This window comes from Eurosta solidaginis, chromosome 2 (genome assembly GCF_040869045.1).
Source record: "Eurosta solidaginis isolate ZX-2024a chromosome 2, ASM4086904v1, whole genome shotgun sequence".
Lineage (NCBI taxonomy): Eukaryota > Metazoa > Arthropoda > Insecta > Diptera > Tephritidae > Eurosta > Eurosta solidaginis.
Genome location: NC_090320.1, coordinates 297,713,541 through 297,726,636, shown reverse-complemented (window position 1 = coordinate 297,726,636; position 13,096 = coordinate 297,713,541). Strand labels below are relative to the sequence as shown.

The following is a 13,096-nucleotide window of genomic DNA, read 5'->3' as shown; positions in this document are numbered from 1 at the left end:
GTCCGTGTGGGGCCCAAACCGCATTAAATCTCTTACCATCTAAGTATCATTATCTCTGGTACTACCGTCAAGTATTCCGTGGGGTGGTGAATGACCACGTCTCTACATCTGCTGGCATCCCATTGCGTTTCTTTCAAAGTCGCACGGTGTTCGCACGGCGCTTAAACCTCTACATACGTTTATGCCTACACTCACTGCGGTAGTATTTTGATACGGATTATATATATTGTAATTTATGCTTAAGTAAACGAAGATCATATTTGTGTTTGCTGGTTATTTGTTACACCATAGACAAAGCGTGTATAGCCTGACCCGGTGTTTGATTTGCTAGACCAAAAATCCGACTGAAACTGAGTCACAGTATGGCAAGAAAGAACGCTTTGAACGGTTGTTTTATCTTTTCTCTTTTTTAAATTTTTTTTTTTTTTTTATTTTCCTTTTTTTATATTTTTTTCTTTGCTCAAATTGTATGTAATTTGTTACTTTTAGTTTTATTTTTTTTTTTTTATTATTGCCATTATATTTTTTAAATTTTATTTCAGTTGTTTTTGGGATTTTTTCATTGTTCATTGTATGTTGTTATTTTTTATTACTTTTTTTGTTGTTTTTGGTTTTTTTTTAGCACGTCAACTAGAAAGCCATAAGCGTTCCAGTTACACGATTTAATTTTAATATTTTGTATACACTTTTCCCCAGTTTTAAGAAAATTATTCCTACAAACAAAGTTTAAATTTTTAAGAAAATTACTTGGCCAGGTTGCGGGAAAGATTTCTAGGCGGAAATAGCAAAACGTTGTTCTTTGCTTTATTTGTAGCCTGTTTGCTCGTTTTTAAGATTTTTTTAGTAATTTTGGAATCTTATCTTGCTTAATTTTTTATCTTATTTTATTTATGATTTTTCGTTGCTTATATTGTATGTAATTTTTTTACTTTTATTTTTTGTTCTTATTATTTCCATTTTTTTTTTTTTATTTTTATTTCAGTTGTTATCAGTGTATTTTCTTTCTTTATCGTATGGTGTTGTTTTCTCTTTTTTAGTTTTAATTACTTTTTTTGTTTTTTGAGCACCTCAACTAGAAACCCGCTGGCGTTACTTGATTTAATTTTAACAATTTTTTTATACACTTTTCTCCATTTTTAAGAAAATTATTCCTACAAAGATTAAATATTTAAGAAAATTACTCGTCCAGATTTCGGGAAGGATTTCTATGGGAAATATCAAACCGTTTTGCCTTTTATTATTAGCTAGTTTCCTCCTTTTTAGGATTGTTTTTTGTTTTTTTTTTTTTGAGAGAAAGGAAATCAATGCCCTATTGCCGTTTACAACTCAACTTAGTTGGGTTGTAATTAAAACAACTCAACTTTGAGACAATTCAACTCCTGTTTGGTATTACGAATTACAACTTATTTCAGTTGAAGTTGAATTGAGTTGCCAATTTCAGAAAGTGATGATTTGACAGATAAATGAACAGCTGATCAATTTGTGTCGGAAACTTAAGCATTTCCAAAAGTGATTTGTTATTAAAAGCAAAACGGATATTATATGCAATATATTTTATAATGGCGAAAATGTTAGTGATTGACATGTCGCGAATACGGAAAACATTCGCGTGATCATTCCAATCCCTTGGAACTACCAAGCACCAAGTAAGAAAATGTTTAAGTGACAAATGATGAGCTTCTAATGAAGTTATTTTTGCAGATTTGAAAGGAAGCATTTTGCTCATTAAAAAATAAAAAAAAATAAACGTAAGGCGCGATAACCTCCGAAGAGATCTAAGGCCTAGCTTCTCTTCCAATTTGCATCGCGCTCCTCTTGATTTTCCCTACAAATTGGCCGGACGGGGACTACATGTTTTATGCCGACTCCGAACGGCATCTGCAAGGCAGATGAGTTTTCACTGAGAGCTTTTCATGGCAGAAATACACCCGTAGCGCTTGCCAAACACTGCCGAGGGGCGACCCCACTTAGAAAAAATTTCTTCTAATTTAAAAACCTTATTTCTAAAACTTTGATGTTGCTTTGCCCAGGGCATACGGTGTGGTAGGCGAAGCACGCTACCATCACACCACGGTGGCCGCCTGCTCATTAATAAACAAAATTAAGGACCATTTCCGCATACGCGTTCGTATTTTAAAATTATGCGCCACACTCCGATTCTTTGCTGACAGCAGCTATCAAAAATGCTGTGGAAATGATTTTGATGTTGGACTGGTTTTAGATATTATTGAGGAGAATATTTGTGCGAAGTGGATTAAAACCCAAACAGCAAAAATTATATTTTATTCTAAAACAGGATTCCCAGGAGTAGTGATTAGTATCGATGGGACTCACGTTCGCATAATTTCACCTCTTTTGGCTGCAGCCGAACTGCGGACAGCCTCGTCCAACTTCGGAATGCCGTTCCATAAAGTCGTAGTTTTTTCAGTAAATGTGTACAAAATTGTTGATTATTGTTTGATTTAAAAAGTTTAACTACCGGCTTTAAATTTTTTGTGTTTTTTTTTTTGTAACGTTTTATGAGCCCAGCACAATCTAACTCTTATCAAAGGTGGTGTCAAAAGACTCGCTTCGATCTCCGTTTTTAGGATTCGAAAGCGGAAATTAAAAATTTTATTTCGTCGAAAAATATTTACATAAACCCACAAAATGGCCCAGAGAGGGTCCGAAATATGAGCCCCGATCCACAGTTTTTTTGCACAGAACATCTTTCAGCGTTGGCGGCCTTTTGTAAAAATAAACCTAGGTGGGTCCAACGCCTTTCTGCATTAGTATGTACAAAAAATCTGGCAAAATATAAGAACCACATGCAAAATTGAACAGAAATGATATGACAGAAATTGAATTTTTAATTTTTGTTTTCGGATTCTTAAATCGGAGGTCGAAACGTGTCTTTTGATATCAAATTTGAAAATTTTTGTTAAAAATTAGGTGGTGAACCGTCTTGTAAAAGGTTACATTTTTTCCAAACAACTGCAAAATTGTATGAGACAGCTGCTAGTAATCAGTTGTAAGATTTTGACGCCTTTGACAACTACACTAACACAAGGTTGTAAACGGTAATGCCACAGAAAGTTGTTAGACAAGACAACTCAACCGACATTTTTTTGACAGGTTGAGTTGTAATCTGTAATACCAAATTGCGAAATTTCAACACAACCAGAATTGAGTTGGGTTCAATTGATGTGTTGCATTCTCATGTTAAATTTCTGTCGGGATCTGGATCACTGTCCATTGCAACGCGTGGAATAAGCCGACGACTTAGCAGAGATGTGCTAAATTACGCTCGACTGAATCCATACTTACCACAATCAAACGAGGAGAAAAAATTCTGCCTTTTTCAGAACAAAAAATCTGATATTTAAATGTTTCTTTTATATTTTTAAAAAATATTTGTATACTCCTTCGTCAATAAATAATTTTCTTTTTTTCCAGTTTTTACTTATATGCCATTGCTTAAAAATGTAATTATTGCTTATATGCAATTAATAGCTAATATTTATAAATATATGTATACAAATAGAAAACTGTAGAAATACTTTTTTCCAAAAATAGTTTTTTTTTTTTATAAAATGTTTATCAAAATATTTATGCTTACAGACTCTAAAGTGTTTTATTGTAAATGCTGCGCACTTTTGCATAAAATAATAGCCTAACTAGAACTAACTACTAACTATAATTGCTTAAACTTTATATACAAATTCTACACGCTATATATCAAAATTTATCTTTTTACAAAAAATAGTAGTTTCGAGGCTTTTGAGAAATTGAGCTTAATTGTAAAATTGTTTTTAAGTTATTAAGTTTTTAGATTTGTGGTAAATGCAAGGCCTGTTTACATAGTTTGTTGTTGCTTTGTGTTAACTGTTAGTTTTTATAAATTTTTTTTGTAACAATGCTAAAAATGCAAATTTTTTCATTTCTTTGAACTGACTAGAGATACTAAAATTTCTTGTGCAATTTTTTTTAAACAACGCGCACACTGGGTTAAGGATTACATACGAACATTTGTACATACATATATTTATACATATTTACATACATACATACGCATTTTAAGGTACTCATTTCGAATGATAGATGAATTTGTAGAACGCGCGTTGAGCTGAATAATGGGAGGCTGGGTTTGTTTTGTCTGTTGTGGGCTGGTGGGTTTCGAACTAGGAACTAATTTTTGGTGGTACATGGCAAACTCGGCTTGGCCGTGCAGCTATTATTTTGCACTTTCTCACACACATCCACTACCTGCTGCGCTTTAGTGTTCCACAAAGACTGGATAATTGCGCAGCTCGTGCACGGCTGAGACTGAGTCCGCTGACAATGCGCTAGCGCAACTGCTACCACTACTATTGTTGTTGTTACTTGTACTTGCATTACCACCCGGGCAACCACCCTCCGAATGTTTCGTCAGCAAAGACATACGTGAGAAAGTCTTCGAGCAATTACCGCAGGAGTACTTTTTGATATCGGAATGTGTTTGTAGATGAGCGCGTAAATTTGAACGATCTGCAAAAGCGCGATGGCAATGCTGGCAGCTAAAAGGTTTCTCGCCAGTGTGTGTGCGTATGTGTCCCTGCAGCAACCAAGGACGTGAGAATGCTTTACCGCATATATTGCACTTGCAAGGTAGAGTGTGGGTGCGTATATGCATTTTTAGCGCGCCCAATGAGACGTATGTCTTATCGCAATCCTTACAACTGAATGACTTCTTCACTTGATTACCTTCGGCAGCAGGACAATGGAATTGCTGGTGTTTCGTAAGACCGGAGAAGGTGGAATAAGATTTCTGACAATCGGGACATTGATAACGTGGCGGCGCTGATTTGTCTTTCTTTGCCGAAGGTGTGCTAGGTGCTGAGGTACTTTGACTGCCGGGTAAGACGCGCTCTTCACATGCCGCATCACGCTTGGCTAGCGATGTCTTTTGTGGCGTTTTTTGCAATGCACTATGATGCTTGAGCGACAAATCTTCTGGCAGCGATGAGCAATGCGGTTCAGGTGTTAGCGAACGCATTGAGTAATATGAAGATTCCGAATAGGTGGGTGAAATAGGCGCATGTGAATGATGATGATGATAGCTGAGCGGCACATAAGCGGCTGCTTGCGAGGCGGCATGTTGTGGATGATAAATAGCCGCAGTAGCAGTGGCAGTGGGTATTGGATATGACATGAAACGCGTTAGCTGTGCGGGTGGCGTTTGTGGCATTTGACGCACACCAATTGGTCGATGTATGATTTCGGAGCGTACGGGCGGTGATACGGAATTGGCACGTCCGTGCAAATAGTGAGGCGGTGGCGATAATGAGCCCAACGAATCGGCTGATGGTGAGCTGGGTGAGAGTAAATCGCCGCGCAGCGGTGAGATCTGTTGCGCTAAATGTGGATGATTGATTGTGCGATAAAATTCGGCAGTGTATGGTGACATGTGGAAATTCCATGGTTGTAAGCTATATTTAGCGTATGTGGGTTTTGGCACTACAACAGAGGCGGCAGCGACAGCAGCTGCAGCAGCAAGCGCTGCAGCTTGTGTGGTATTTGTGTTAGCATCATTTTGCTCTTCAATCTCAACACAATCGATAATTTCCTCTTCCTCATTATCGTCGTCGTCCATCATATCCATGGAGGCATCATCATCGGTGTGATCGACATCGACACCTTCGTCCTCGCAGCAATCGCTGACATTTATTAACTCTTCAGCGCTGTTGCTCGCCTTGGATGCACTGTTTATAATGGTGCTGGGCATGTAGTCGTCGTCTTCGTCGTGGTTGCGCTTCTTGAGACTCAAATTTTCTGGTTGATCTGTATGCTCTTCCACGCGCAGTAAGGAGCTGGCGGCTGTTGCAGACATTTTCACGTCAGCGTTATCTGCAGAGCTGTCCTCTTCGAACTGATAATTGATAGGACGTTTTTTCAAAGGACACTTGCTATAATTTCTTTCGCCCAACATATCCTCGACTGTGTGCATTTTGAAGGCTTTTTTTTAGTTTCAAGTTTTTTTTCCTATGCCGTAACACAATTCTTTATCACTTTCAAGTGTTATTGAAATTTTTTTACAGTTTAATAGTTTTTTTTTTTTTTTTAAATTTTTTATCTTGAACTTTCAATGTTCACATCCCCAAAGGAAATTAAGTTCTATGTATGTTTGGGTTTTTTATTGAAACACACCACCGGCTCTTCACTTCAAACGAGCACTGAATTTATTGCGACAACCCTTTCGGTTTACGTATGCCGTCTGATCACGTTTTAGATTTGTCTGTTTTTATTAGTTTGGATATTTTTCAAAAATAACTAAAAAACATGGCATGCGTGCCATTCAACGTAAAATTAAACAAACTCAAGCAACAGCAACGAAGAACTGTGCTGAGCCGCAACATATTCTCGTTTTTATATGCTGCGCGCTCAATCTACTCTCTGCCTAACCCATGTCTGCCGGTTAAACCATGTTGGTGGTGGGTGTAGCCGCTCTTCACTTTTCGAGCTCGGATTTGCGCTAAACAACTGGACCAGCATGAGCAACGGGCGCGCTCAACGGATTTTGTGAGCGCATGATATTAACACTGAGAGAATGTCGAATCGGAGTTTTGTATGAAAGTGGAGTGCAGTAATGAATTCTCGTCAGATGCTTCACTGACCGGTATCACAGTCTGTCATATTTACAACACAACAACAAAGCAACAGCACTATAAGCAAAGAAGAGCGAGCTGGAACAACAATTCATTCAACAATCTCGTAACCACCAATCGTTGCCGTTTCTAAAGCCGTTATGTGAAAACCTGTTTTCACAACAACACGTTATAATACATAAAGCCGGGGCTACTCGAGCTAAAAGCGTTTGTTGGTTGTGTTTACATGTGCGCTTGATTGTTCGCTGTACGGGTAGTTGTTGTTAGCTTGGGTGGCTCTGGTGCTATAGCTTTGGCTTTGGTCGCATGCCGGATGGTCAGATAAAAAAAAAAAGCAATAAACAACATTACACAAATACATAACGCTTTACAACTTTAAATAAGCGTGTTGTTGCGCCAATCAGATTGTTAGACAATACACTAAAATGCATACATAGCCTGTATTGTTGTGTGTAATGTGCTCTGTTATGTGTATAACATAATAAGTGCATGTACTTTACAAAATATATAAATAAATTATACGTACTGACTGTTTGTTACACTCATCGCTCTTACAATTCAGAGAGCTCGTACGAGTACACTGCAAACTTAATAAGTTGCATGTGTTTCGAACTCTGCGATTCTGCGACTCTCTTCAGACACCCTCATTTGTGTTTCACTACTAAAGTGTAATTAGCATATTTTTACTTTTGAAGTATCGCTGCGTATGTAGGTGCTCGTGTGGCTTGGTACAAGGATCTCAAATAATGAGGAGCAACAAGCAAGTCGCGCATGCAATATAGAGCGCTTATGTTTAGCTTGTTGTAGGCACCTGGGCTGTGAAGAATTGTTGGCTCAGCGTACTATAAAAGTTTAAAAATAACTGAGCATAGCAGCAGGCAGGTGTTGCTGCTTTATGCGGCGCGGTATTCGCTGGTGTTTGCTTGTGCGTTGTGGGTTCGAGTTTTGTTTGCTATTATTGAGCTCAGAACGAATTTTTGTCTTAGTTTAATATTTTGGATTTTGATTAGGGTAAGCTAGGTTCGAAGCTTCGTAAAATGGTAATAAGGCAGTAGCCAGTTGTGTCAAGTTATGAAGTAGTTTTTCTAGTCTTGAGTCATAAGTAAAATCAAATAGGCTTTATAAATTTGTTAGTCATGGTCTCAGAATTATCAACTTATCGTATATTCCGGACCTCCTTAAGTTACATTTAACATTTTTTAAAGCTGTTGAATATTTCATAAAATTCATTGATCATTGAAAGCTCAAACAAGTCTCTACAGCACTCAGTGGTCTAGAGAGTATACCTTGTCTCAAATTTCATTCTTTTCTTGTCCTACTGTGCGGCAGTGCCGTCGGTGGTGTTAAAGCAGAAATGCTTAGTGGCCCAGAAGAGTGGTAACAAATCAGCATCTTCGCAGAATCAACAAAAATTGCAAAAAAGTGAGACTTGGACGCAGGAAGAGCAGAAGGTTCTTAGAAAACGAGAAGCACGGAACGCTAGCCTAAAGTAATTTTAAAGCAGTCCAAGGGTCAACGTTGGCTGCAAAAGCTTTTTTTAGTTCACGTATGTATATACGGTTACTAAGATAAAAAAAAAATTCGACTAATGTTGAACTGGTCCATATTTGGTATTCATAGAAACGGATTGGGACGTGGTAGTGTATGCATCAAGTTCTGCGTCCAGCTTTGCCAACTCGGCGACCTTTTATCATCTATGCTCCAATGACCACAAGCAAGACGGTTTAGGTGTACGCTTCTTCTTAAGAGAATTTGTCCTAAGGCTTTTTTACACTCTAATGGCTAAATTCAGTAAGATTTTCTTTTAAATTAACTTTGTGAAGGAAAAGTTTACACTTTAAAAGTTTAATTACTGGAGCTAGGCTTCACGACACTTCTGCAGGATGTGCTAAGTGAGATGAATGCCTTGAGTTTCTGGATCGGCACCATATGAAGCGGAATGAAAGTGCACATAAGCTGAGACCAATAGATACATTTTTTTTTAATTTTTGTGAGTCATATGAGTGGTATCAAAGAGAGCTGTGCAGTAATGAATATACTTGGTAAAGGTAATTAATAAATTACAAATATTTGGTAATTAAAATATTGAATTATTAAATACAATTACTTTTTACTGGTACTTGGTAATGAATAAATATTTTTCAATTCCTGATCAATTATATCAGATACTTTCAATTACCTTAAATTATTAAAATTATCTGTTAATTACTGGTACACGAAAAGATCCAAAAGAAACAGGGTAATGGAATAGTGATGATTTTGAGATGCAAACCTTGCTTCCGTTCAATACAATAATCATTTTGACCCGTAAAATGATTTTCAAAGTGCCACATTTTACTTTATTTTCCGAGTTTAAAAATTTTTATTTTCATTGAATTAAAATCGAATATTTGCCGGTTTACCGATGCGTATTAAGTAACTATTGAGAATTAAATGCCCTGAATACTTGAACATTTATTCTTTATAATCTAAGAGGTTGCATATCTGCAAATTTTATAAAACCTCGCCTAAGTGGCAGAACTACCGGGGGACGTCAAATTTACCTTCCTTCCTAAAATGAAACCACAGGTAGAGTTTTGGACTGTAAACAGGCGATAACCGCGACTTTCTTGCTTTTTCACAGTGACCACCGAATTTTCGCTTATATTTCCTAGAACTGTGCCCATTCTCAGCTTTAAGACAATAAATTTCACGAAACCGCTAACTTTGGCAACTTCGCGATCGTCACAACCCGACCTGTAGTGATAGCTATAGCCTCTGGACACATTTTGTATTACGGGTAAGCAAATTGTGAAATAAAGAGCTTTAAGATAAACTCGTTCACATTTTTCATTGGACCTCTTGACCTATAAACAGGTTCTGACCGCGAAAGTGCCTCTTTTCAGCGGTCTGACTAAGAAACTCTTGGTTTGTATTATATTTCCTCCGTCTGAGCCAATGCTCAGCCTTTGTGAAGCAGTTTGTCGCTTATGTTGCAGACACACCGAAAATAGCAACACGAAATTATTTTAGAAAAGTTATTTCTCCCCTCCGAATGTATTTCTGCCAAGAAAATCTTCTTGGTGAAAATGCATCTGAACATTTTCTGTCCCTCAAATTTGCAGAAAAACTTAAAAAGTATAACGAGGAAAATTGGAAGAGAATCTTGGTCTGAAATTCCGAATTTAAAAAATTTTAAAATAGGTAATTGAAAGTAATTGGAAAGGCGTGTATTGAATATCAAGTAGAAATAAAAAGTTCCTATACTTGGTAATTGGTGCTTTCATTGAGTATTTGTAATGGTAATGGTAATTGAAGATGCCAAAGTTGGCGGCCACCGTGCTGTGATGGTATCGTGGTCCGCCTACCACACCGTATGCCCTGCATTCACACCCCGGGCAAAGCAACATCAAAATTTTAGAAATAAGGTTTTTCAATTAGAAGAAAAAATTTTTCTAAGCAGGGTCGCCACTCGGCAGTGTTTGGCAAGCGCTCCGGGTGTATTTCTGCCATGAAAAGCTCTCAGTGAAAACTCATCTGCCTTGCAGATGCCGTTCGGAGTCGGCATAAAACATGTAGGCCCCGTCCGGCCAATTTGTAGGGAAAATCAAGAGGAGCGCGACGCAAATTGGAAGAGCAGCTAGGCCTTAGATCTCTTCGGAGGTTATCGCGCCTTACATTTATTTTTTATTTTTTTAATGGTAATTGTATTTAATTCCACCAGTTCTAGTATCGATACCGTCAAATTGATATGCATCAGCTTTCTGAGTCGAATTGGTTTTAAGTAAGCCCGACTACCAAAATTTAGACCGCACATAGTTTTTTGGCACCCATTATCTTGATTTTATAAAAATCTGCATTACAAGTACTGTTTACAATAAATGCTATTTACTTGGTTTTGCTTAACACCATTGTGTTCTTTCCAGTTTCGAAATTTTATCAGAGAATATGTTAGTAAAACAATTCAGATATCGAATGTGTTTAATCATTAAAAATTAGTATTTGCTTCATTCCATCACCAGATAATGGATCTCATGAAACATGTACCGTTATGGAGGCCTTCGTTGTAGGCTAAAAGTATCTAGTGCGCTCTTATTGTTGTATAAGATTACTATTTACTAATTTATAGAAATTTCTGTATATCAAAATATTTTACTACTTACAGCATCAAATATCTATAATCCTACATATGTAGGTAAATGTGTAATGTCATTATTATGCACGATAATGTTTTTTTCACATACATACATACATATATCCAAATTAGGTACTTACGCCAAAGATCGCTCTTTAAGGTTGTCTCTTCGTTTTTTTAGGGAGCACTGGCTCGAGTTCCATTGTTCCTATTGAATTTAAGAGTTACGTTAGAAGTACTTCCAATGAATCTGCTCTTCTAAAAAATTATTTGGCAGCTCTCTTTACTTCTTGCTCTTATCTCGCTCTGTTTACCGTCTTTTAATATATAAGCAGTTTTACATACATATATATCTACAACTTTGTATTGCAGGTATCACGAAGAAAATTTTTCTAAGTTGAGCTAATAAAACTCTTTTTTTCTATAAAGTAGAATAGTTGGAGAATTTTGTATGTAAAGTGACCCAGAGATGTTTTCTCTCTACAAATTTTCGAAAATTATTTTTAAGTGTACAAAGGTTGTTAACAGGTTCCCTGTCCCATATAACAATATCCGTGAAAAGCTACAGACTCAGCGATTTTTTTCAAGATTCCTAATTACGTTGGAACAAATATTGAAGGTATAAGCTTTTTAAAAATAATGGTAAAAAACAACAACAAAAATTTACGAAATTTCACGAATTTTGGGAAGTATTTGAAAATCACATATTTTTTTTTAAGTTTACAGTTTACAAAGTCTATACAGCCACGTCCCATACGAAAAACAGAAATAGCTCGCCACGTTAAAGTCATTTCCATAGTATAAGGTATATCTAAGGTTGTTCATATATGATACACGAGTAGAAACTACCTTCTGGCGTGACATGCTTTTAAATTAGGCTTGGTCAGTGATAGCAGATGTATGAAGTGTGGGTTGGAGGAGAAAACGATCGAGCACGTTTTGTGAGCGTAACCTGCGCTTGCCAGGCTAGGACTCTTGGTATTAAGAGTGATACAGCAGTCAGATCTAGAAGGAGCAAGTGGTTTAAGTACTAAAAAGCTTCTAGTATTTGGCAAGAGGACGGAGTTATTTTATAACATAGGTCCTGGTTTTGTATAGAGGTTTTCAGTTTGGTCGTTAAACAAACTTCTAGTAACACTACGGACTCACTCAGTCTATGTACCTCACCCCATGGAGAGGCCAGTTCAACCTCACCCAACTATAAATTCTCATTTAAATTAATAAAACAAAGATATACTTTAAAAATTTTTAATAAGTGTTTTTTTTATGATAACCGTTTATATCTGTTTAATAAAAAAATTTGTGGTCTAGGAAACCACGCGAATGCATAATTTGCTTTATTTCATATTGAATATAAACTCTAAAATAATAATTTTCACCGAGAAACAATTTGTGGTAATTTCTTCTACAAAAAAGTATGAATTGGCTGAAAAAAGTTCCGCGTAGCAAAAAAAATTACCCTGCCGCATATGTGGAAGCAGATTTTCGCGTTTTCCAAACATTGCGATTTTTTGATTTGATCGATGTTTTGATCTCGATGTGCGATATAAAATATAGCCCTGAATGAGTTCGCGATTTGAATAAAAAAAAATTAAAAGAAGCGGACCTTTTAAAAAAGCATCGATTTCCCTTTAACGGTGGATAGGTCTTGATTATATTTCTGAATCTATTAACTCTGTCCACCTTTTAATATTCATATTGTAAATTGAGGTTTGGCGCCAAATCCGCTGTGCATCTATTTGTTGTACAAAAAATTCAACTAAAATCTCACTATAAATTTGAACAAGGATGCTCGATAAATTTGGTTAACGGAGTCATACAACAACAACATCAATGAAACTACAACAACTGGCTTCTCGGAATTGCAAAAATTTAATTTTACAACAATTTTAATAAAAAGTACAACAGCATCCCGTAATTTAACAAGCAACCAAATACGATTAAGCAGCAGCAAGCGCAGTGAATGACTGATGTTGATAAATTTCCGTTTAATTGTGCGATTTTCTCAAAATCATCTTGCGTGTCTTTCTACCAAAATCAATTTGGTTTACTGACTTCGGAGTCAAAGTGAATGAGTGTCGATCGACTGTCTTGCTTGTGTGACAAAAATTTTAAAGTCCTTTGAATTTTTTCGTGTTATTTTACCGAAATCTATTTGAGTGTTGTTGGTAGTTACTAGAGATATACGCGTCGTTAGGGTCGTTTTTCGCACGCCGCCGCCGAATGTCAAAAGTATCGGCGCGGCGACGGCGGCGGCGGCATTCGGCGCGGTACTATATTTTCTACTCGTTTAAGGCTGTTTAGGCCATTTATTGTTCAAGTCGAAAATTGGTCGGATATGGTCGAAAGTGGTATCAAC

At 36.8% G+C, this 13,096-nt stretch overlaps 1 protein-coding gene across 1 annotated transcript; it reads right to left on the bottom strand.

The window, feature by feature from the left end:
* Positions 1 to 3,952: 3,952 nt before the first annotated feature.
* On the bottom strand, positions 3,953 to 6,332 carry esg (escargot). Its single transcript, XM_067770130.1, has one exon. The coding sequence runs from the start codon at positions 5,963 to 5,965 to the stop codon at positions 4,256 to 4,258; it is 1,710 nt and encodes a 569-aa protein (XP_067626231.1). The 5' UTR covers positions 5,966 to 6,332; the 3' UTR covers positions 3,953 to 4,255.
* Between the last annotated feature and the right edge of the window lie 6,764 nt (positions 6,333 to 13,096).